Source organism: Sminthopsis crassicaudata, chromosome 5, assembly GCF_048593235.1.
Source record: "Sminthopsis crassicaudata isolate SCR6 chromosome 5, ASM4859323v1, whole genome shotgun sequence".
NCBI lineage: Eukaryota > Metazoa > Chordata > Mammalia > Dasyuromorphia > Dasyuridae > Sminthopsis > Sminthopsis crassicaudata.
Window position 1 is genome coordinate 184,682,989 of NC_133621.1, and position 24,777 is coordinate 184,707,765.

Below are 24,777 nucleotides of genomic sequence, written 5' to 3' on the forward strand. Positions count from 1 at the left end.
GCAGCTCTTGATGAAATCCAGTCTCTTGCTTCCTTTTTTTCTAAGTGTTCACAAGCTATCACTCTAGATTCACATTCTAGAACTTTCCCAGGAATCTAAATTAATCTCACAGTCTAGTCCCTCAGCACCCCTATCAGACCGAGACTGGTGGGCGCAAAGGTGCAGGAGGAAGAGAGAGGTGAAATTGCAGGGTGAACGGAGAACAAAAAAAAAAGACTACAACTCCCAAAATGCAGAGCGGCATATACGTCAAGCTTTCTCTCCTCCATGCCAGTTTCCGCTTCCCTATTTTACAATTCACATCCCTAGGAACATAGGACCAGCTAGGAGGCACGTGAGTCCGCGTGACACCGAAGATGGAGGGGTGAAGGTTACCTATAGATGGAAAGACTGGATTTAGGGGCGGGGTCTTCGAGATAAACTGGAAAGAAGGGAGGTGCCTAATCTGAGGATCTTGTTAGTGATTGGACGGAGTGGGGTGAAGGCGGAGTTAATTTTGAGGGCGAGGGATTGAACTCTCTTTTGCCAATAAATTGCCAAATGGTGGGCTGGACTATTTAGGGGGAGGGGGAGAGGTGGTGAGGAGGAGCGGGAAGAGGCCGGGCTTTAAAAAAAAAAAAAAAAAAAGCCCTCTGTGGTCGCCTGCCGCGGAGCCTGGTGGGAGGTAGACTTGCCGGGCCGTAGGTTTTCGCTTCCTGTTTCCGGTTCTCAGAGCGGGGCAGTGTGAGGTGCTACTGGAAATCCTGGCTGTTGGGACGAGGACTCCCGGGACGGGGGCTGCAGCTGGGACCCAGATCTGCCCCCTCTTCGGGTCCCGTCTCCAGACGACATCCATTGGGGATTCCAAAGGAAGGACACTCTGATTAATATTCATGAGGGGTCATTAATAATTCAGGACGATCGGCGTTTCGCCCCTCCTCGCCAGTGGCACGTGAGTATGCTGGGGCCCCTGGGAGAGGGACCCTAAGAAGGCCTCTTGGAATCGGCATCGCTGGCGTTCCTTTCCACCCAAGGATTTAACCCCCCCATTTCCGTGGCGGGAGGGGGGTAGTGTTTCGGGAAGAGGGGGAACTTGGGACTCTAGAGCAGGCCACAAAGAAGTTGCCGAGACGTGATAGGAGTAGAAGGAGAGGAGCCTCTATGGGAACTTCGTTATATATGAGGGATATCGATGAGGAAAGGGAGGCAGTGATCTTAGGAAGTCCCCTGCCCCCCTAGATGCGAAACCTGGCAGAACTATTTGAGGATGTTCCCTGGTGAGGGATTCCCAAAGCCACTTGATGGAGAGGCAGAAAGAAAGCGCTGGAAAAGAGGTCCGGTGGAGGAGGAGTCTTAGAAACACTACCTGGCGGAAGGTGTTGTGACTCCTTTCCTACCCAGACTTTCTGCCGGCCACGTCATTTGAGCTCCTATTTCTCAACTTTCTCCTTGCATTCCCTAAAGGTGTTTTGGTTCTGGAAGCCTGAGAAAGGTGGAGGGCCGGATTTATGATTAGGAAGGCTCAGAGTCATTCCTTCAAACTTGGGAGGTTGAAATGCTGCAGAGATGGAAGCTGCTCCCCATCCACCAAACTAGTCTTTGCATACTGCAAGTAAAGGAAAACTCTGGAGTGTTTCTGATGTCTAGAGTTGGAAGGGGATCACAAGCGGTCATTACCCTTCTTGTTTCCAAGTTTTAAATTAAGAAAGATAACTGCTTGCTTCTTGCATCTCTAGGCAGACCCCCTCAACCTATTTTTGATAACCTTTTCGGATCTGGAAGGCTTTTATTTTAATCATGGCAAAGTCAGGAAGTTCTTAGTAACAACAGAAAAAATCCCCATGTATATAATCTGCGCATACCTATGTGCATTTTTAAATCTGTCTCTTAGACTGTCTGAAGTGACAGCTAGCGATGTGCTAAATAAACACTTGTTGATAGATAACTGGTCATTGATCTTGTCTTTAATCATGATACTCATATGAAATAACTACGGATAATAGTCAGCCATTTTCAGGAGGATAAGTAATTATAAAAATCTACTAGCTTAGTCATCTTGGTAGATTTTATGAATCATCAGCATAAATAGTATGATGACTAAAAAATTGTATGCAAAATTATTCTCTACTAAAAGTTGGACCCATTGGGGAACAGATAAGAAAGAATTCTTCTTTATCCCATTCATGCTGTTATTTGAATATCCTTAATCCAGTTTTCCAGCTAATACCTCTGTAAAATTAAGTGGTAATGTTACCTAAATAGCCTTCTATACCACCTCCTCGAAGAGTTTTCCATAACTTAAAAGTGAATCAGGTAGATTCTTGGCTATTTGGTGTAGGTTGGAAGAATGGAAAATCTCTTTCTTTTATGGCCTGTTACTTGATATTAACTGTTTAGAAAATTGGGAGTGTCCCCTACTAGTTGCTAAGATAGACTTATAGGTTTTATTATTATAGGCTTTTTTTCAGCTAATAACAGATAAGGGATATAGAGGCCCTAGACCTTAAACCCTATGCCTGAACTTCTCTTCACAAGACTTCAGAATTTTTGTTACTTTAATCTGTAAATATGTGGGAAAGTAGCATGCAGTCAGTTATTAGGAAGGCTGAACCCTTCTGATACTGTTTTGGAAGTGATAGAGGAAATTGCTAGCAGTCCTGAGTCCTTTGTTCCATTTTCCACTAAATTACTTGAGCTTTGGAAAAGTCATTTCCCCTTTATCTTGTTAAGTCAAATGGAGGATAAAATTTTTTATCATCTGTAACTTTTTTCTTGGTCTGGAGGAGATTGGTGTTTTAGTGTTTCGGTTATCCTCAGACCATGTGAGGGTTATTAGAATGAAAAACTAGATTTGGTGAAGTGGTAGGAAAAAGTAGGACTATGAGAACTTGTTAGAATTCGGTGGTAGAATGGAGTAACTATAAAATTACCAGTTAGCAAAAGAGGTATTTTAAAGTAACTTGGGATTATTAAGGAATTTGGGTAAAGGCATATTCTGCAAAGTCAAAGTCTTGTACAAATCAGGAAGGGAATAAACAGAAAGAGACAATAAATTTTGAAATAAGGAGTAGATTCTAATTAATGAACAGTATTTTTATTCTCAGAGAAATTTGGCAAAATGGGTCAGGTATGCAAACCTTAGATTGATTTGGTTGAGTAGTTCCCAAGAGCTTAGTGACAAGAAGTGTTCTGACCTAATGAATTTTCTTATAATTTATAAAGTAATTTTTGAATAATGAAAGACACCAGACCTTAAAGGAAATGGATGCTTAATGTTAAGTGGGGCTTTATTTTTTTATGTCATTTTGTCACTCTTCAATGACAAAGTCAGGCAGGGTTTTCTTGCTGGTTTGATAAGTTAAGAACCAAGATAATCTTGTTCACTTCTAACGCTAATTTGTTTGAACTTTTGGGGGGAGGAGGGTACTAGGTAGGTAGAAAGTAAGTTTATTTCAACTCTTCTCCAGGGCAGGAATGCACATACACACACCTTGTTTTCTGAAATTAAGATGTGATTTGTTTTGCCTTTAGCTGCTGTGAAATCCTGATTTAAAAATAACTTTTTTGGTGCCTTACCACTGAAGAGAGCTCTGTTTGTTCATCATATCTTCCCTGTCCCCAAAGTATTGTAAATAATAAGAAATATTTGTAGAGAAATACAAAATAATGAGGGTAACTAGCATAAGCTTGACACTTGGGAGAACTTGTAGAGACACTATAGAAGATTGTGGGGATGTCTTCTATAAAATTGTGCCTGAGTTGGAGGGAGAGCTCTAGGAAAGAGAATAGCTACAATACAAATAGTTAGGGAGTATCTGACCAGTGACAGAGGTATAAAATGTGGGTTAGCTAGAGGGGATGTGTATCAGACATTGTGATGTATTTGTGTATATTTCAAAGGTTTTAATGCTTTTTGACTAAATAAAGGATTAGCTTGGCAGTGTGTTGTGATGACTGATTTCTTCTCACTCTCTCTCTCAATAGGATGTTCCCCTTTTACAGTTGTTGGAGGGCTGGGCTACTGTTTCTGCTACTTCTGACCTTGGCAGTGAAGGAGGCCTGGCAGGCAGAAGAGAAAACCTGTGACTTAATAGGAGAGAAGGATAAAGAGTCAGAAAAGGAGCTGGCTGTACTGAAAAAGCTGTCTCCACTTTTTGGCCAAAGGTAAAAGATGGAAGGAAATGACTATTTGGAGAAGGAAAAGGAATAGGGTCACAGAGTTTGGACTCAATTGAAAAAAATTGAACAATCACAAAGGACAGAAATTTCTAAGGGTTCATGCCTTAGTTGTTTTAAAGAGTCTTTCCTTTTAAAATCTCTGATCCCAGAATTTAAAAACTTGGCCAGTTTCATAATGAATAAAGGGAAGGGAAATCAGTCCAACTTTTCCCAGGAGCCTGTATTTCTCACATTATGCAGCCTAATTTATCTGTCTCCAAGAATAGACTTCAGGGACTAAGCCTGTCTTCTCTAAAGTGGACGTTTTATGACAAAACTATTTGACCCAGGCACTGCACCTTTGATTTCTTACATGGGCATTGTTAACTGTTCCCTGCTACCTTAAGTCTTGGGAATCTCTAGAATATCAGTTGCGTGGAAGGAAAAAAGCAAATCTCAGATACCTTATTCTTGAGCATGGGTAAATAGCATATGTAGAGTAACAAGGCTAGTTTAGATGATCCGCTAAAAAGCCCAGAAGCTCTGACAGGTGTGTTTGTGTGTTTTAATTACCACCTAACCTTTCAGAGTCTCAGATATCACATTTCTGTAAATAGTATTGGTTACTATCTCTGCCAAAAAGATGGGTGAGCTCTGATAAATGAATCAAAACCTTAGTTGATGTGGACAGAGCAAATTCTGCTGTAAGTAGAAATACTCATTCTAACTTTTGTCCCACTTTCTCATTTTCCTGTTTTGCCTTAACAGCTTTGAAAGTACTGTGGGCCAGGGTTCAGACTCCTATACCTACAAATTTAGGGTGTGCCGGGAAGTTGGCAGTAACAACTCTGGGGCTGGACTGGTGCAGATCAACTTGAAGACTAAAGAGGAGACAATAATAGGAAGGATTAATGAAACCCATGTCTTCAATGGAAGTAAGGCCTTTTTTCACTTTTCATCAGAAACTCCAAAACCAGCTCATTTCAACTCAGACACCTATATTTCTTTACTCTTTCAACTGTATCTTATGATCTACCACTGGTCTCCCATTTTTTTATGTATCCATTTTTGTGATTTTCTTTACATAATTGTTGCTTGAAGAACAATTATTAGCATGATTGTTTCACTTAGTGTTAAAGATGGAAAGAACATAGTCATCCTTGTGCCACCATCTCCTTCTTCCCCTATTCAACCACTTCAGTACATAGATCATACTTTGAATTATCAGTCAGATAATTTTAAATACCAGAATGTAGAGAGCCTTCTCCTTTTCTGTCCTTTTGTCAGCAAATAATGTGGTTCAATATGAACTTATAAGATTGATTTGAAATAGCCATCCAGTGTATCCTAATGAAATAGGAATTTAGATTCATATCATTGCCATTATATTAGTACTGAAAAATCAAGATTTCTCACTAGCCTAGCAACTTATCTTTTTCGGTTTCAGTTATCCTATAGGATGTTAAACAGCTTTGTTTAACAAGACACAATACTTTGGTATATAAGTCCCTTGATAACCAATTACAAATTTCTCGAGTAATGCAAATTCATTTGTGTTTCCTTTATATGCTTTTCTATCTACCACAATGCCCATATCTGTTGCTATCTTCCTGTGACAAAAAAATATTTTCCCTGTCCCTCAGGTGACTGGATCATGCTGACCTATAAAGGGGGTGATGAGTATGGCAGCCATTGTGGCAAGGAACAGCGACGGGCAGTGGTGATGATCTCCTGCAACAAAAACACCATTGGGGTGAGACATGGGGCTAGTAGAGTTGGACAGAGGCTGAACAGCTGAGTGAGCACAGCTCTACTAGATGGGTATAGTAGGAATTATGTAGTTAAGGGAACTCTTTCTTCATTAGGTTGCTGAGGAGTATTAGGGTGCTAGAATATTTTACTATTTCCTATCTTTACACAGGGCAACTTCCTGCCTGTCTCTGAAGAAAGAGGAAAAATCCAAGAATGTTTCTACCTCTTTGAGATGGACAGCAGTCTGGCTTGCCCACCTGAAGATTCTCACCTCAGCGTGGGATCTATTTTACTTATTACGTGAGTTTTCTGAAGCACAAAATCCTTTAATATTAATCCGTTTTTTTCTGGATCAATAGGAACAATTTCTGTAGAGGGCTAAATGACTTGCCTTCTCATTCCTACTTCTGCAACTTTGAGAATATGAATGGATTTAACCATAGAATCTAATTAAAGGGAGAGAGGCTTTGTTCTAAGTATTTGATATGGGGCTGATGATGTCTTTGGATTAAGCAGGGAAATCTCATTGTTTACCTGTGCAGGTCAGTAGCCTAGCTGGCTGCTTCAGGGTCATGGCTGAGAGGTCACTTGTGTTGCTAATTATTCACCACCTCTTCTTAGTGCCCAGTCTTATTTGGAAGGATGTTTCATTTGTGCTTGTATCTCTGTTTAAAGTGGCTATTTTTACACTTTTTCCCTTCTCTGTAGGTTTGCCTCACTGATGGCTGTCTATTTCATTGGGGGCTTCTTGTACCAAAGGCTGGTGGTGGGTGCCAAAGGCATGGAGCAGTTTCCTCATTTAGCCTTCTGGCAGGATCTGGGCAATTTGGTAGCAGTAAGTAGTAAGAGGACTGTTGTTTGGGTACCTATTCTGTACCTAACTGCAGGGAACACAGATTCTGGGCTTTTGCATGAACTGGTTTATTCTAGTTTTCTCTCAATCTGATACCTCTTTTGGAATTGGGAGAGGGGTAGGGGAAGTGAAGTGATTACTGCCATTAAGACCTTTAGTCTCTAACACTCCAACTCAAAACCGAATTTTAAACTTTCATATCCTTAAGTGGCATCTGTATTGAGTTATTTACCTGAAACAGCTTCTCTAGTGGCTAACCTGTGATATTAATAGACTAGGGAGCTTTTCTACACCCCACACAACTCACTCCTTCAGTCAGTTGTTTCTTTTCCCTCACAGGATGGCTGCGATTTTGTGTGCCGGTCTAAACCCCGAAATGTGCCTGCTGCCTACCGGGGTGTGGGAGATGACCAACTTGGGGAAGAATCAGAAGAGAGGGATGACCACTTGCTCCCCATGTGACTACACTGGAGATACCCAGCCTTTCTTTCTCTCCACCCCCGAACCAAAGCATCCTCAGCCAGATTTCTCCGCCGCCGCTGCTGCTCCATCTCTTCTACCAGTTTTTTCTTCTAGTTTGCTTTTAACTTGCACTCACTCTTTCTACCCACTAAGCTGCCTTCTCTCTGCTCCATGTTTTCCCTTTGGAGTCTTATTAGTGGTACTGATCCAGAGAAACGTGCCTAGGAGTGACAACCCTTACGGGCCAAAGGGAAATGAGGGTTTGAGAGGGATCACCCTTGCAGAGAAAGGATGATAGGGAGATGTACAGATGGCTGGGAGTGGGCAAGAGATTTTCCTGGCCTTTTTTACTGCATTTTTTGATGTTAGGCTTTTCTGTGAGACACTGGATTCTAAAGAAAAGAAAAAAATATTTATATAGGGTTTTCATTGTAACCCTATGCCTGCTCTTATTTATAAGAGTTTGGTTGGAATTCTGATCACTTTCAACTTCCTGAATTTGGTCTGGGCCCAAGGCAGCCCATCTCTTTTAGTGTCCCTGCATCCCCCCTGTGGGAACAGAACCATGAAATGTGAATTTTCCCAGGCTGTAGATTTTTGAGGTACCACTAGGTCTTTTATTGACTTAGGTAGGGATCTTTACCTTGAAATATGTGGATTGTGATCTTGTGTTGTCACTTCACATTTAGCCAAAAAGCCCAATCCAGAAAGCCAGAAGCTAAAAGGGGGAAGTTAGACTGAAGTATTGTGCCACATTGGCTCCTAAAAAGGAAAATTAGCCATGCCTAGGATGGTAGAGGATTTTTTTCTCTTTCCAGAACCTGGTGAAGCTTTTATTATATACCTACCTTTTATGAATATGGTCAATCTCCCCAGGTATGTGACTTTTCTTTAGCAAAAATTGCCAACAATGCAAATAGAAACAGGTAGGGAGCCTGGAGCTCTCCTTCCAAGTGAAGAGAATGCCTAACATTCCCTCTGCTGGCTCAGGGAGGAAAATGTATCTTGCCCAGATGTTTCTGGGCAAGAATGGGTTTTCAGAATCCCTTCTGGTGCCTCCCTTTTCTAATTAGGTGGTATGGCCAGGAAACTGGGTTGATTGTTCTTTGGCTAATAAAGTTCTTCTGGCCAATCAGGGGCAAAATAGCTACAGACAAAAAAAAAATTATCTTTGGCTTTTTCATTACTGTTTCAATATTTTTTTTCCTTTGAAAATGGGGAAATTAAGATTATAAAATCAGCAGGGTTATTTTTTGTGTGTGTGTATATTTTGTTTTGTTTTCTTCCCTCTTCCCTAACCCAGTGTTTTAAAATAAGGCAAAAGTCTATGCCACTTTTTGTATAAAAACACAACTTCAGAAAATTAAAAGGACCAAGAAAAAAAAAAAAGCCTCAATCTCTTTGGTCTGGCTGTTTGCATAAGAATTTGGGTCTAGAAATTCAGGAATAAAGTAAAACAGACAACCAAGACCAGTTTTCATCCTTTTACTAAGGAAGGGAAAAAAATAGTTTTTTTTTTGTTGTACAAGAAACAGGGTCTGAGGGGGGTGCTTTTTACTCCTGCCCCCAGTAACTCGTAATCCTGGTCTTGTAAAGCTAAGGGAGAAAGGAGGTAGAAAGAAAAGAGGGATTGGTGGGTAGAATAGAAGAAAGCCAACAGATGAATGGGGAAGCAAAGAAGAAAAACCACACGTGCCAGCCACAAACATGCCATATGTCCCTAGACCAACTCAGAAGGTTATGAGCCAACTTTCAAAAAGAGGCTGATATCTCTGCTAGGGAGTAGGTGGAGCCTGCGAGGGACTCGGCCACAGTTACAGCGGTACAGAAAGAAGTACCATAAACTAGACAATCCTACCCTTACTGCCCTGATGGGAGACAGCAGCCTCAGATCTCACCTGTTCCACCATGCATGGTCAGGCCCTTGCCTTACCGTAGTCTTTCAGGATAACTGAAGCCCTGGACTCACCATCCAGGACAGAGCTGAGGAACCTTTGCCCTCCAGGTCTCTCAGATTTGGGGGAGTGATAGGGAAGGGTGGGGTGGTGAAGGAGGAGCCATTTTTTAAAAAATAAAACTAGAACTGAAAGTGTCAAAAGCTGCTACCATGTGGTAACAGTAAAGTTCACCAGGGGATGGGTGAACACTCATTTTTCCTGTCTTCCCCACTGGTTAAACACCTATCTTCCTCTGCCCAGATCACTACTGGTCCTCAGCAGATTGCAGCTTGGGCAGCAAGGGACAGCCCACTTTGGGCTAGTCTATGAGAAGGCTCTATTAGGTCTCCTTGAGGACATTGATCTTGGCGCAGATCTTGAGGGCTGGGCCCAACTTGATGTTCATGGCACTCATGAGATGTTCTTCTTTGAGTAATAACAAAGCTTGCCCATCAATCTCCTGAGAGCGAAACTCTTCTGCAATCTCTTGGCATCCTAGAAAAAAGGCAAAGAGGAAAAGAGTTTTAATGAACAGGAACCAGCCAGGAAAGGAAGAAAAAAGGGTAAAGAAGGGAGAGGAAAAGGAAGAACTGGAAGGCAGTGGGGCTATAACCTGGCCTGTCTCCCTTAAGACTGTCCCACCTGTTTCACAGCAGTCTCCAGCATCGTGGCCCCATCTCGTGCCATCCTGCTGCCCTCCTCCATCATTTCCATCCCAGGGTGCTCCTTCCATTTTCAGGTTGAGGAGCTTCAGATGCATAGCGACAGTATTTCCTTTGCCCTCACAGTGCCCCAGACAGAACAGTGGCAGGGCGTGATGGGTGAACTGAGGATAAGCAATTGCAAAGCTGGGATGGGACTCACTTATCCTATGTTCAGTGCTATAATATGGATCTAAGATAGCATATTCTTGGGGTAGAATGAAAGAAAATGGGCAATTGGATATAACTACCTAGAAGACTGAAAACTACGACAAACTAAAACATAGAATAGCATATTCTATAGGAGTCCACAGTAAAGAATAAGTTTTACATTGGCAACTAAACAAAGAATACCTACTCTACTCTGGGGCCAGATCTGTCACCAGATCAAATACCTTAGAATTGGTTTCGATATTCCTTTGGGGCAGGGCTGGAACATCTTAATCCCCTAAAATCTTGGCTTCTGGTTCTTTTTCTGACTTTAAGAAACCATAATCCCCTTATAGTGAAGCAGTGACTACTTCTAGTCACTGCTTATAAAAAATATGACAATTTTCATTTTGTAAGGCTCATGGTGATTAAAAGTAATAAAGTTGGAAAGCAGATCCCCTAAAGAGAATAACGGCCATTAAATTAGAAGCCCAACAAGTTTCAAACAATGGAAAGTTGCTATTGTTTCTGTAACATGGTAGAGTGGCAAGTCAATTTCTGAGAAATTATCCTTGATAATCCTTCCTCTGAAATCCCAAGCCATGCTACTCACAGGATATATAACTATAAAGAAACAGCACTTTTCACTATATGTACATTAATCACAATAAGGGATGTTTTCTTTAAAAAAAAAAAAAATGTAGATTACTCTTTTGGGTAATGGGGAGGGGTTTTTCAGTAAGGTCTGACCTTGTAGAGAAGCAATAAATTCATAGACTTCTTCCACGCTCCAGCGGCTGGGATTACTGGACAGGAAGACCGGGTTGATACCATGCAGCTCTGGAGTTAGGGGTTCTGTGTTGGAATTTGCCAGGTCTCGTTCTCCATGACTAGCCCTCACTGATAAAGGTCCAGGGGAAGTGGGAGATAGGGCTTCATCATAACTAGAGTTATCTGAACCCCGGCTAGAATCCTCCTGACCCTGTGCAAGAAGAGAGATAAGGAAGAGGGACTAGTAGAATTAAAAGCAGGACTATGATATGCATCTCCCACATTCTAGGGCCTTTAGAATATTTCTAAGATACATACACAAATTTGAAATAGTCTGCAAATGGAAGAGGCAACTCTATTTACAAGCACATTTCAATTTTACCACATTTACCACATTACCATTTTTCTCCTTTTCCCCCCACAATATACTAACTCAGCTCTTCTATGCAAAATATAATTATATTGAAAGATAAGAACTAGAAGACATGTAAGGGAAGTGAGGGAAGGCAACTATTGACATTTCTCACCCAGACTTAATGCTGGGTTGGAATCGTGCTTCAAACTCCTTGAAATAGGGACATTTGAAGGTGAAGGATGAAAGGAAACTGCTTTCAGGGAGGGTTCTAAATTTTTCTTTCAGTGGTCTTCTAGTGAGCCTCACCCGGTGTCGCTTGCCCTGGATCTTGGCGCGGGCAATGTCAGAGGAGCTTCGTCTAGGTCCACGCCGGCGTACTCGGGCATAGTTAGCCTCCTGGAACTCCTTCATTTTTTTCCGTTTTAGTCGAAACTGATGGCTACAACTCACATTGTACCTATGGGAAGAGATGAGGCACAAGAGCAGTCAAGACTTTGAGTAGGGCTTTTTACCTCAAACACTAACCCTACACAAAACAAACTTGAATTTTAAATGTGAAATGAAAAGTCAGGAGAGGAGCTAAAAGAGCATCTGGAAAATGGTCCAGGAAAGGGATGGTGAGGGTTAGGGGAGCACGAGTACCTCTTAGCACAAGTCATGGAGCAGAATCTCTTGGAGCCACGGAACTGCTCCTCTGGAGCGTATTTTCCACAGTACTCACACTTCAGCAGATTGGTTTTCTTATCCAGCTCTAAAGAACAGGAAAAGCTGAGGGCCAGGCTGTCACCTCTACCACTAGGACACCATTCACATGAGACCCCTTCCTCCCAAAGATTAATAAAATCTCTAAAAGAGAACTAGCAAATCAGTTTAAGCCCACCACCATGAACCTCCTTCCCCAAAAGGGGTCTTCACAATCCTACTCACCTGAAGCTATGCTGTCCCCCCCTATGGGGCCACCTGGTTGGCTTTCATTCAGTCCTGTAGGAGCTCCTGTCTGTAATGGCTTCTCAGACTCCTTTAAAAGCTGGGAACAGCCCACCTGTAAGTGGCAATGTAACTAGTTAGCTTATTTTCTTTCCTTCTTCCTTTACAATTCTTTGTCGAGGATATTCCTCTGTAAAGTTCTTATAATCTTAAATTACAGAGTGAACCAGAGAAAAATCACTCTCTCAGAATAGGTGGGACAATCAATCCCAGTTCTTCATAGATCCATTGGAGAGCAGATAGACACTCTCTCTAGCAATTTATTTCTTTTTCCTGGCCTTTGCCTATGGTACAGTGAAATGAACTGGCCTGGGAGTCAATTAAATCTTAGCTCTGCTACTAACAACTAGCTGCATAAGCTTGCATAGTCCTAGCTGCTGCAAACTACTGGTTTATTTGTAAAATCAAAAAGTTAGATTACATGATCTCCAGAAACCCAACCTTAATTTCTTCTTTTACTTTCCCATGTCCATCATGCTTTCTTTTTACTTCCTCTTTCTTTCTAACTTATATAGGATCTTATATTGTGAGGCAGCAGGGCCCTTAGATTATTTAGTCCTTTCCACTCATTCTATAGAGGAGCAGACCCCATGCCCAAGGCCAGACAATGGCAGTGCCAGGATTCAAACACAAATCTATATGGCTAATGAACCTTTTCCTTATTACTGGGTCACTCATTTTGATTTGGGGAACTTTTTCTTTTGCTTTTTTGCTTAGAAGAGCAAATTGTAATTCCCAATTCTAAATTGTTTGACCCTATTCCCTCACCGGGAAAGGTTCTGCCCCTTCCTGGATGACAAAGCCTTCAATGATGTGGGTAAGAATCTGAGGTTTCACAATGGCCTGTGGGGGCTTCAAGTCACCCATCTGTCGAGACATCATAGCCAGCGTGGGGGGTGGTGCAGATGGGGTGGGGGTTGAGACTGCTAGGTCACTGGTAGGAGTGTTAGGGACCATGCTGACCACTGGCTCAGCTTTCTCTAGAAAACAAAAAAAACATGTAAGCAGCAGACACAAGAACAACAGTAGGCTCCTCCGGTTTTGGTGATTAGGGGTTTTGAGATCTTCCCATTTATCCACCCCAATTTGGATACACGACTGCACTAAAGTTGTCTTTTGGCTCTTTAGTGAACTCCAGAAATCACTAGGAATCCCACTGTCATCTCACCTGCAAGGCTGCCCTTTTCTTCCATGGTTTTGGGACTCTCTACAATTGGTGATGACTTGGCAGGAAGCATAGTGTTTATAGTGGAGACTTCCTCTCTATCTTCCTCAGATTCAGCTTTTCGCTTAACAGCTAGAGTCTGGGGTTTGCCCTTTATATTGGGGAAATGAGAAAGAAAATAGCAAAGAACCCAAGGATGAAGGATAATATAGGATGATGATCACTCCCATTCATTCAGCAGCTCTAAATTCTTTTTTTTTTTGCTTCTTTTGCTGCGGCATTTGGGGTTAAGTGACTTGCCAAGGGTCACACAGCCAGGAAGTGTTAAGTGTCTGAGGCCAGATTTAAACTCAGGCCCTCCTGACTTCAGGGCTAGTACTCTTATCCACTACGCCACCTAGCTGTCCCAGCCCTAAATTCTTCAGTAAAATTTCTTTCTGGGTCCTCCCCTTTGTTCCCAGGCTGGGCGTTTCTGAGACTTAACCTAGGAACTGAGGTCTGCCACATGTTGGTTGGTCCCCATACATCTGTCTACCTTGGAAAGGGTTTAAACATATTACTGATTAGAAAACTGAATACTAGAGATGAGGAGTTTAAATACTGCTTATATTATTAGAGTCCTTCTAACATCAGGACCAGAAAAGCAGTATTCATGTTTGAACTACTCTTCGGCTAACAAGAAGTACCCCCGCTGTGAACCAGACCCTCCCTTACCAACTTCCCTTTCATTTTCAGGTGTCACTCACCGGCAGCTGGACAGACTGCATATAGAAGGCAGCAGGAACCTGGGCCACAACAGGTGAGGCAGCGGCTCCTCCCTTTACCACATGTGCTGTCCCCTGCAGAGGGGTCAAGCTGACCCCAGAGGCTAGTGGTGGAGGGACTTCTTGCAGGGTTCCAGTAGCCTGGGAGGGGGGGGGAAGTCACATGGGGCTGGCCCACTCCTTGCACTGCACCTGGCAGTCCTCGAGAAGTTGGCACAGTAGCCGCCAGCTGTGCTAATCCTAAAGCCTGCGCCTGGGCCGAACCTGGCTGCCTGCTTCCCACCACCTGGACAGGAATATGTGGTGGCGGCTGCTGCGTAGCAGACATCTTGTTAGCCCCTAACTGAGGGGGTTTGATGGATGGCATCGGCAGCTTGGACTGGATGGGCAGGGGTGGTTTAGGGGCAGAGTCAGGAGGGAGGGCAAGGGCCTGTGACTGGAGCATGGGCTGCACAACCAGGGTCTGAGCCTGCTGAGACTGTGGAGGCGGGGCTTGCTGGGAGGGGGGCACTTGTGCAGGAGGGGCGGTGAGGGTTGGGGCTTGCTGCTGCTGTTGCTGCTGCTGCTGCTGCTGCTGCTGGGCTAGCTGGAGATGGGTAGCTGTGTGGAGCAACTGGGACTGCCGGTGCTGGAACTGTTGCTGGTGGTGGATGGCAATCTGCTGCTGGATTACGACTTGCTTCTGCTGTAGGTGGATCTGCTGCTGTTGCTGGATCAGTGAGTGGGGCTGGATCTGGGTGTAGGTTGCTAGAGGAATGAGGCCAAGGTGGGCAAGGGAACAGGGAAAGAATAAGATCTGATCAAACTAAAGCGTTCCTACCCACATTTCTAAACTTTGAGGTCATATAATCAAAAAAATCCTAAACCGAGATGGATTTTCTGATGTCACCTTATCCATACTTTTGCTTCAAGTTAGGTATGATCAAATTTGCCTATTTCTAAAAATCAGTGGAAAGGGGGTTGAATTTTATAGAAAATTACAAAGAACTGGTACTGAAAGTCGTTTTTCTAACAACTACAATCAACTCCATCCTCTCTTAGTGCTTTATCTACAATAGATTATTTGTGACAATATATAGGCTTCCCTTCACCTCTCCCTCTCCCAGCTCTAGCTGAGAATCAGGATACCTATGCAGGGGAGTAGGAATAAACAATAAAAAGGGTATTGAGAAGTAAATGCATGTAGCTGGGTCTCTTCATCTACCTATATGTCAAAAAAACTTTTTTTTTTTTGTTTTGGTACTATCATTTCCTTTTCTTGCATTCTGTTATTATACTATTTCGTGATCAAGATCTGGCAGTGTAAGAAGATAGATTTTTCTTATGCTAATTCAACAACTGCTATTAACCCATATTCCTAAAATCTCCAGAGTCTAAACTTTTCAATTGCTTTAAAAGGCAAGAAAGTTGAGATTCCCCCTTGAGGAAACCAAGGTCCAAGGAGCTTCGGGGGGCAGGCCTAATCAGGTCTCAATTACAATATTTTCTCTTCTCACATAGTGAGTAATCCTGAGTCTAGCAGATGGACATACTGAGGAGGGACTTGGTCTATTTGAACTCAATTTTGGCCCATAGTTGGGACAACTTTCTGTTCCTAAGTCTAAGAGAGGGAATACAGTGGCAGAGGGAAGGCAATGGAAGATTTCAGAGTAAAGCAACCAGAACTGAGCAGCTTAGAAGCTGGCCGGTGCTTAGTGTAGAGTTCTAATTAGTATGCATTATTTTTCTTAATAGCACTAGCATAACTTAAGCTGAATGGGTATTCATTTTCTTTTCTCATGCTATAAAAGGGTCAATCAAGAGTAGTCTGATAAATCTTTTAAGCAAAAGGGAAATAAAGTAGCCAGTCCTCTGCTTTCCAAGAAAAAAAACCCCACAGGTCTCTGGTGAACAGAGATACCCTGTGGAGCCAAGATAGCTCACCTGAGCTGATAAGGGTCTGGCTGGGAGCAGGTGTAGCTGTCCGGGTCAGGTTCATGCCCACACTCTGCTGTCCACTGCTCTCTACCTCTGCCTTCTTGGCTGCTGCATTTTCTGCCTCTGTCTGGCTGCCCTGGCTCACTGTCACTGCCTGGGCTGCAGGCAAAGGCTGCACCACCCCAGTGCCCTTCCTGGAGCAGCTCCCACCTCCACCCATCCCTGACGAGGGCATCTGACCCAGGCCCCCAGATGCCTGGCCACCCCCCGGCCCCACAGATCCTGGGATGCCATTCCCACTGCTCCCACCAGCTTGACTGAGGTTGAGAGACTGGCCTGCCCCGCCAGAGGAAGCTTGAGCCATAGCTAAAGGCTGGCCAGTGGCTTGGGGAAGGCCTGTGGTGGGAGAAGCTCCAGGGGGCATGGCCTTTTGAGCAGAGCCCTGCATTTGGGGACCCTGGGCTGAAGACTGTTGGCTCCTCATTGCCAAGTTCTGCACCTGAAAAACATGAAGTGAAAATGCAGATTGGGAGAAAAGGAGGGAGTTGGAAGAGACTCATTAGTCACCTCAGTCCCACCCCTCAGCAGAATGAGCTACTAGTGTCTACTTTAAGACATCCAAGGAGGGGCAGCTAGGTGGTGCAGTACAGAAAGCACTAACCCTGGTGTTGGGAGGACCTGAATTCAAATTCAGCCTCAGACACTGTGTGACCCTAGGCAAGTCATTCCACTTCATTATCTCTCTCTGCCCATCTTCTTCCCCTCCCTCCAAAAAAAAACAAACAAACACCTCCAAGGGGTTGGGGGTCAAGAAGGATCCACTACTTCTCAAGGCAAACTATAGTACTTTTAGACAGCAATTAGTATTAGGAAATTTTCCCCAACCTCGGATAAACCTAAAATTGCTTTTCAATCAATTGCTTCTGGTTTCTGGTCTCTGGAGCTAAACTGAATCATCAGTCTAACCTCTCCTTAATATTGAAAGAATTCAAATACTTTAAAACTAGTTGTAATGTCTTTTCTCTAGGCCAAACAGGCCTATTCCCTTCAACCAATCCTAATATGTCATGAACTCAAGGACTTTCCCCATTCTGGTTGCCTTCCTCTGAGTTCTTGCCAGCTTTTCAATGACCTTAAACTCTGGTGTCCAAGACTGAACACAGCTGAAATCTAACAAGGGAAAAGTCAATTGGTACATCTTCACTTCCATATTGGTGGAAGTGAGACCTAGCTAGCAGCTAATGCAGTTTAAGATTATATGAGTTATGAGCTTTTTGGGGACTGCCATAAATCATATTAATGACTCACTGAGTTTGCAGTACACCAAGTATTGCAATTATTTTACTGTTTTCAGAACAATTACTAACTATGTCTCTTTTCTTGATATACAAATGAAAGGTTTAACATTTATTCCTTTTGGATTTTTAACCTACTAGATTCATCTCAATACTTTTGCTTGTCAAGATGTTATTCAGTATGTTAGCTTTTATGTCACTTGCCATAATGACACTGAACTGTTAACTACTTTTTAAATCCAACCAGTTCTGATTCCATCTGATTATATTACTACTAAATCCTTATCTATCCTCCATCTTAAGGAAATCTCTGGTGTTGATATGAAAGGGAAAAGTACTCACTACACCATAACTTCAGCAAAACACATAAGAAGCATTTCATTGTCCCAGATTAGAAATTCTGAGATAATAGACACAAAGCACACCAGTTAGAAAGGACCCTCCAGAAGTCATCCAGTCCATGGCCGAACAGTTATGGGCTCTACAATGCCTTCCACGAGGGGCCTACTCGAAGACTTCTAACGACAGGGACAAGACAGCACATCTTTTTATCCTGCTCTAATCTTTTTTCTGACCTCCAGTCTTTCATCATCAACTGCTTATTGTACATCCCAAATTGGAACATTCCATAAGCACCTCTAAAATACATGTCCAAAACAGAACTCATTATCTCTTCTCCCAAACCATCCTGACTTTGCAATGTTTTTATTATTTCCAAGGGCACCACTTTTCTCCCAGGTACCCTGATCCACAATTTTGTTCTTCTCCACACCTCACTGATCCTTCCCATATATATGCACTATTATCAAATCTCTTCCCTCCACTCAGACAGTCAGCACCCCAGTACTGGCACCTTATCAACTCATATTTGCTGGATAGTCTCTCTCCCCTCTAAACCCGGCTCCACTCTAGTGTGCTACCAATGTGATCTTCCTACAATTTTTCTATAATCAAACTCTAGTGGCTCCCTATTACCTTTTGATCCTTCTGGATCAAATACAAAACCTTAATGGCTTTTAAAGCCCTTCAGCCCTTTGCCTTTCTAGTGCTCATACATTTTACTCTTCCACACATTCCACATCCAGTGATACTAGCCTTTTCTTATAATTTCTCTATTTCTCATATATGTACTCTGGCTTTCCCATCTCATGCCTGATGTGCTCTTTCCTCATCTCTGCCTCTATACTTCCCCTGTTTCCTTTAAGATTCAGCTGCTCCTAGAAGTGCCAGCCCAGGAGTCAAGAAGACAAGTTCAAATCTGACTTGAGACACTTACTAGATGGGTGACACTGGGCAAGTCACTCAACCCTATCTGCCTCCAAGACAAAAAAAAAAAAAAAAAAAAATTCAACCACTACTGCCTCTTCTCTAAGATTCTGTCCCATTTATATTGCAAAATATCTTCCCCCACTTTGATTGTATGGATTACTGCTCTTTCCTTTAGAATGTGATCTTTAAGGCAAGGATGGTGTTTTTACTTTATCTGTATCCCCAGACCTTAGTATACTGGTATGACAAAAAGTTTTTTCTTATGAGCCAAAATCTGCCTCTCTAAAACCTCTGCTACTGCTCTTCCCTCTGGGGTTAATCTCTCCTCCATATGACAAATACATTTGCTATGGTCTCTTCCTTCAAAACAGTATTAATTTGCTGCTTCCTCATTTTCAGGTTACCTCCAGGTTTTAATCATCCTATACCTGGATTACTCCAAGAGAATCCTCACTAGTCTCTCTACCTCCATTCTTTCTCTATTCTTCCTGCTTAGTACTCATCTTCCTAAAATCATTTCAGCTGCTCTTCCACTATTAAATAATCTATTTCTTCCCTGTTGCCTATTGAATCAAGTTGAAACTCCTCACAGTTTCAAAGGCATTTCTAACTCAAAAAATTTAAAATAAAACACTTTTCTCTCCTGTAAGTCCATCATCGATTCCCCAAATTTCCCATTTCTGTCAAGAGCATGGCTATCCTAGTTATGCGATTCACAATCTTGGTATCAATCCTTAACTCCTCATGTCTACCTGTTGTTCACATTCACATGTCAAATCTTTGTGTTTCTACTCCACATCTTGCAATTCATCTCCTCTCCATTCACATGGCAGCCCTCTTAGTCCAGATCCTCATCAGCTCTTGCCTTTACTACTGTAACAACAGACTTAATGAGTTCTGATTTATCTCTCTGCCTCAAGATTCTTCTCCTAGTTACCCTCTATAGGGCTGCTAAAGTGATCTTTCCAAATGCAGATCTGACCATATCACACTCCCATCCAATAAACTCCAGTGTCACCCTAGTATCTCTAGGATCAAAATAAAAAGTTCTTTACAACTTTTCCCAATTCTATTTTTCCAGACCTATCAATGCATTCTCCTCTACACAGCCCACAGTCCAGCCAAACTGGCCTTCCTGCTATTTGTCACATAATACTCTAGTTCCTGTTTCTAATATCTGGAGTGTGTTTCCTCCTCATGTCTGCTTCTTGAAATCTTTGATTTTCTTTAAGAAAATGATGAGTGCCAGCTCCTGTAAGATCTTTCTTGGTGGCCCTTACAGATATTAGTTTCCCTTCCTCTGCCTTGGCTAGATTAAAGAGACAAAAACTACCCTCAAGGAGTAGAATATCCTGTTTTTAACAAGAGTCAAGATATATACATATGCACATATACAAAACACACAGAAAACCATTAATTCTCATATTAACTTTGGATAGTTATAATATACATGGAGAAACTAAGATCAATAGCAGTTAAGTGACTTGCTGAGAGACACAGAGCTACTAAGTGCCCAATGCTGGATTTGACCTTGTCCTCTTGATCCAGACTCCATCTCTATACACTAAGACACCTAAATGGCCCTCTTTGAATGTGGAAATCTAAACAATTCAGTCTTAAAAGCAAAGTTCTTCCATATAAAATAAGAATAAGGAGATGAACTATTTCAATATGTTTTAGGGTCTTAATAGAAGACATAAGTACTTTACAAATATGTCTGTCCTATGCATATGTGTTTGTTTTGTCTCTTGTTAGAAGAGAGAATACTGTATTCCTTGAGGGTGGAGAATACTTCACTTTTTGTCTCTTTATCCCCAGCACCTAGCAGAGCCCCGGCAAAAGGAAGGTCTTTAATAAATGCTTGTTGAGATTGACTCTCCTCACCTGAAGGAGTCATTACCGACCTGATCTGTATCTGTGTGGACTCCAGGTGACTGAGCAGATGGTACTTCCTGCTGGACAGCAGCCACAGCCCCATTAGGCATAAGGATGAGCTGGGATGCCAGGGGCACATTCCGGCCCAAGGTCCGGTTCACCTGTAACAGGTTACCCAGCTGTGGCTGGCAGGGATAGCAAAAGAACAAAAATGGAGGAGAGATGAATAAGAGACAAAAGAGGAAAAAAGAAGCAGAGAAGACATAAAAGATAAAAGATATAATTGATGGCACAGCTAAGCCTGGCTCTCTCCATATTGGCTTTTTTGTTTTGAATATTTGATTAGTATATATGAAACTGGATTTATAGCAAGAAACCAGAGCCAGAAATTCATGTTTTTAAGAAATGGTCATTTAAAATAAGTAAAGTACAACTGCAAAGTGGGCTGAGATATAACAATCTGCTGGAATTTTCAGAGTCTAAAGTATTGGCTAGGAGTTATGGTTTTCTTCTCATATCTACATTTTAACACTGAGTATATTATAAACAAGAAATCATTAATAGAACTTTAACAAAGAGCTGCTCCTTTAGCCCTGATCCAGCTTCTTCGATTTTGAAATCTCAAAGCATTCCATTGTCTGCCTTAGAACTGTCAAGATCAGTAATCATTCCTAGGGTAAACTGAGGCAAGGAAAACAGCTTGACTCAAGACATCTGGGAGACCAAGATCAAAGGAAATGATAATGGTTACCAGGTTTGGCCCAAGTTCTTGCCAGATGGCATCCTGCAGGGATGGTAGTTATGGATAATGACTTACCCGAAGATACATCTGAGCCTGGGACTGGTTGAGGGGTGGAGAGGTGGTATTACCCAGGAGCACAGACTGGGTAAGGGTGGTAGCACTGGGGGAGCTCACGCTCTGGGAACGGCTGATGAGCTGAGCAGCAGAGGTGGTAGCCAGATTGATCTGTGTGATACAAAAAAAACAAGACCTATGCGTGATTGGGAAGATTTAAAAGTGACAGAAAACCCTTGAATGTTTCCCCTCCAGCAAATCTAGCATTACAGTCAAGAGGAGAACATCTTCCTCAAATGCACATACTCCCTTAGGCAGGGTCAAAGGAAAGGAGCATCACAACTCCTTGTTAAGATGAGGTTTAGGAAGTACTTACTTGATATCACCCATTAAACCATACACCTGGGATTGTCAGTCAAAGAAGCACAGGATAGTAGCCTTTCCACGTAGGGCTACGTGGCTGAGTGCTGGACACTTCCAGGAAAAGATATTTCCCCATTTTATTTTTCCCCATAAATTATGTCTATTAAAAGCCTAAAACAGATTCAAATAGCAAATCTCCTCCTTGTTCTTATTTTCTACATAAGAACAGAAAGTCTTTGCTATCAAGACTAAATTGGTTAGGTTTCCACACTCAAATAGGGACATGGTAGGTGTCTCAGTGGATAGTGATGGAGCCTGGAATAAATCCAGCATTGGGCATCTAGTAGTTCTGTGACCCTGAGCAAGTCATTTAATTGCTTTTGACCTCAGTTTTCCTATATATACTACCCAAAGTTATTTTGAGGATTAAGGGACATCTTATTTATAAAGTACTTAGCATAGTGCTGGCACATAGGGGTCACTTTAAATGCTTGTTCCCTTCCCAATTCCTTTACATTCCTCCAACACTGGGAAGGCTATCCTTCTTGGGAAGAAGTACTTACTGATGCCTGAGTAGTAGTGGTCTGCTGAGGTGTGCTGGTGCTTGGGGAGCTGGCTTGCCGGCTGGCTGCAATGGTAGCCTGTGTATAACAAAAGAGAGGAGAGAGAGCACAGAGACAAGGAAATACCCTGAGTCTTCCAATAACATATAACACACATAAACATACAAAAAATCCCTGGTGAGGACAGAGAGGTTTTATTATAGAGGAGGGAGACAAGGTATTTCACCTTTTGTTTTGGTTGTTGCAAAGCAGTTTTACAATTACAACTACAATGATCATTCTAATGTCTCCATGGGACATATAAAAGGTCAAAATTTTTATTCCCATATATTAGATAAGCAAATCTTAGGATCAGAAGATTCTCTTGCAGGATTATTTCATGAGTCAGTCCTGAGGTGAGGCCTTAGAAATTTTAACTTAGACTGGACCTTAGAGACTCTAGCAAAGTGTCAAAGGACTCCCCCTCCCCCAAAGGAGGACAAGAGGCAGAGGAGAGACTCTATCCCCAGCCCTACTTGAAGTTTATGCAGTGCTCCCCAAGGGTCCCCCGACCCACCTGTGGTGCCTGTCCCCTCCCTCTTGGGCCAGCTGGCTGCTGACCTCTCACCTGCTGGACGGCAGCCAGGCTGTGCAGCTGGGCATTGCTGAGCTGCTGCTGAAGCATGAACTGGTGGAAATACTGGGCTGCATTAGGCTGTCTCTGTAATGCCTGCAGGGCCTAAAAGAAACAAGAGAAAGAGAGAAAAAGTCATTCAAAATGGGGAACTGCTGACTTCTAACCTATTTGCACTGCTGTGAGCCAGTTTAAAAAATTAAGGCTAGGTAGAGGTAGAAGCCAGAGATAGACACAACAGCAATCTGATTTTGTCCTTGAGGAATTGAGTAACTATTCTATTTAGACCAATATTCTATTTGAAGCAATAGGTACAAGCTGTACCATGCTATCCAAGTAGCTAAGTAAGTGTAGCTGGTAAGTAGCTGGTAAGTGAAAAAGGAGAACAGTGAAAAGTCATATAAATTCATATTTTTCAAAGTGGGATTTCTGTCCATCTGTTCTAGAAAGTAAAAGAGGACATTCTGAGGGGAAATAAAACAGTAGGTAAAGGCAGGGGGAGAGAGATTAAAAACCAAAACCATGGTTTCTAGGAAGGCAAAGTAACATCAAGTGAGGAGAAAGAAGATAATAGTAACAATGGATATTTATGGAAATTTGCATCATCTCATTTGATTTGAAAGATAGTAAAATGGTTTTTTATCTAGTACTCTGGAAATCAGAATTTTTAATTAACTGGCATTCAGAAAATGTACAATAATAACTGAGACTAATAATTATGACCCTGGGCTACTGCAGAACCTCTAATGAATGCTCCAATCATCACAGATAAAGGATACTCCATTTTCAAACAATAATAACAAAAACTTCCATGTATAAAAATATTAAATGCAATGACATAAAATAAGGATCACAAAATTTCAGCTCTTGAAAGTGCCCTAGAGATCACTAAGTCCAACCTCCTTATTTAGTAAATGAGCAAATAAGGCCCAGCAGGGTCAAATGATAAGAACACAAGGGCAATAAAAGAGCTAGAATCTGAACCCAGATTCTATCCTGTCCTTTCTTTTAAATCACATTACCATCCAAACTCAATAAATGCCAAATCAGACATAAGAATCATAAATAAAAAAGTTAAATGAATAGAGCAATGCAATCAACTGGAGGCAATTTATTTCCTTCTGATTCCTTATATTCTGCTTGTCCAAATCTTTTTGGAAGCACAGAAAGGAAAGAATTCTGAAACTAAAAGATCTCATTTGTTCACCTTCATTTCACAAATAAAGAAGCTGAGGAAATGGACCACCTATCTGTCTTTTTATGCTCTTGTCTATTCCACAAATCATAGCCCCTCATTCTCAGAATCCCTTCTTACCTGCACAGCCTGCCGCTCATATAGTGACATTTGAGCTATCTGGGGGCGAGTGCTACCCCCTGCGCTGGAGCTCCCATTGGTGGAGTTGGAGTTCTGTTCACTCTCGGTTTCCATTACAGCAGTCCAGGAGCCCCAAAACTAATGCTCTGAACGTGAGACCTGGATGGAAGCAAAACTAGTCAAATCATAACACAATAAAAAATATCTTTTTCCCCTTATTATTCTAGGTCAAGAAAAAAAAACAGATTAATCTTCCTTTTGTAGAACTTCATCTTCTACACTCTTTGATCTCCTATAGCTCTACCATTCATGACTCCCCACTCTATTCAAGACATTACATATGCTCTCCTCCACCCTAAACCCCTATAATCTTTTGAAGTTATATACCTCCCATATAAAAAAAAAAAATTCATCAGTTGTCAATAAAAAAAAGGAAATCAATGATCTTTGGTAAAGAAATTTATAGCAACAATAATACTTCAAGGAAGGTAAAATTAAAAAAAAAAACCCGTTAAAAATCTTCCATTAACTTTTAATTTTAACAATTCCTTGAGTGTCAGGGCGAGTATTTTTATTTTACAAAGGCAGAAAGTAGGCCACAGGTTAAGTTACTAGTGCTAAAGCTAATGATCGACGTCAATGAAAGAATCAGAGTTTGAACCCTTGCCTATCTTTAGCTCTGGTTCCAGTTTGGGCATGTCACTTGCCTCTTTACTCATGCCTCAGTTCCTCCACTG

At 42.1% G+C, this 24,777-nt stretch overlaps 2 protein-coding genes across 2 annotated transcripts; one reads left to right on the plus strand and one right to left on the minus strand.

Moving 5' to 3' along the window:
* The first annotated feature begins 272 nt into the window (after positions 1-272).
* On the plus strand, positions 273-8,593 carry M6PR (mannose-6-phosphate receptor, cation dependent). The gene is made up of 7 exons (XM_074268979.1): positions 273-931; positions 3,964-4,143; positions 4,906-5,072; positions 5,781-5,890; positions 6,059-6,189; positions 6,598-6,724; positions 7,082-8,593. Exons 2-7 carry the CDS (start codon positions 3,965-3,967, stop codon positions 7,202-7,204), a joined length of 837 nt encoding a protein of 278 aa, XP_074125080.1. The 5' UTR covers positions 273-931; position 3,964; the 3' UTR covers positions 7,205-8,593.
* Positions 8,594-8,676: 83 nt separating this feature from the next.
* On the minus strand, positions 8,677-24,173 carry PHC1 (polyhomeotic homolog 1). The gene is given in 15 exon segments (XM_074268978.1): positions 8,677-9,636; positions 10,743-10,974; positions 11,425-11,575; positions 11,761-11,869; positions 12,046-12,160; positions 12,874-13,085; positions 13,274-13,421; positions 14,017-14,188; positions 14,190-14,781; positions 15,958-16,450; positions 20,420-20,575; positions 21,208-21,357; positions 22,113-22,190; positions 22,720-22,830; positions 24,041-24,173. Coding segments are annotated over 15 exon segments (2,988 nt in total). The 5' UTR covers positions 24,155-24,173; the 3' UTR covers positions 8,677-9,481.
* Between the last annotated feature and the right edge of the window lie 604 nt (positions 24,174-24,777).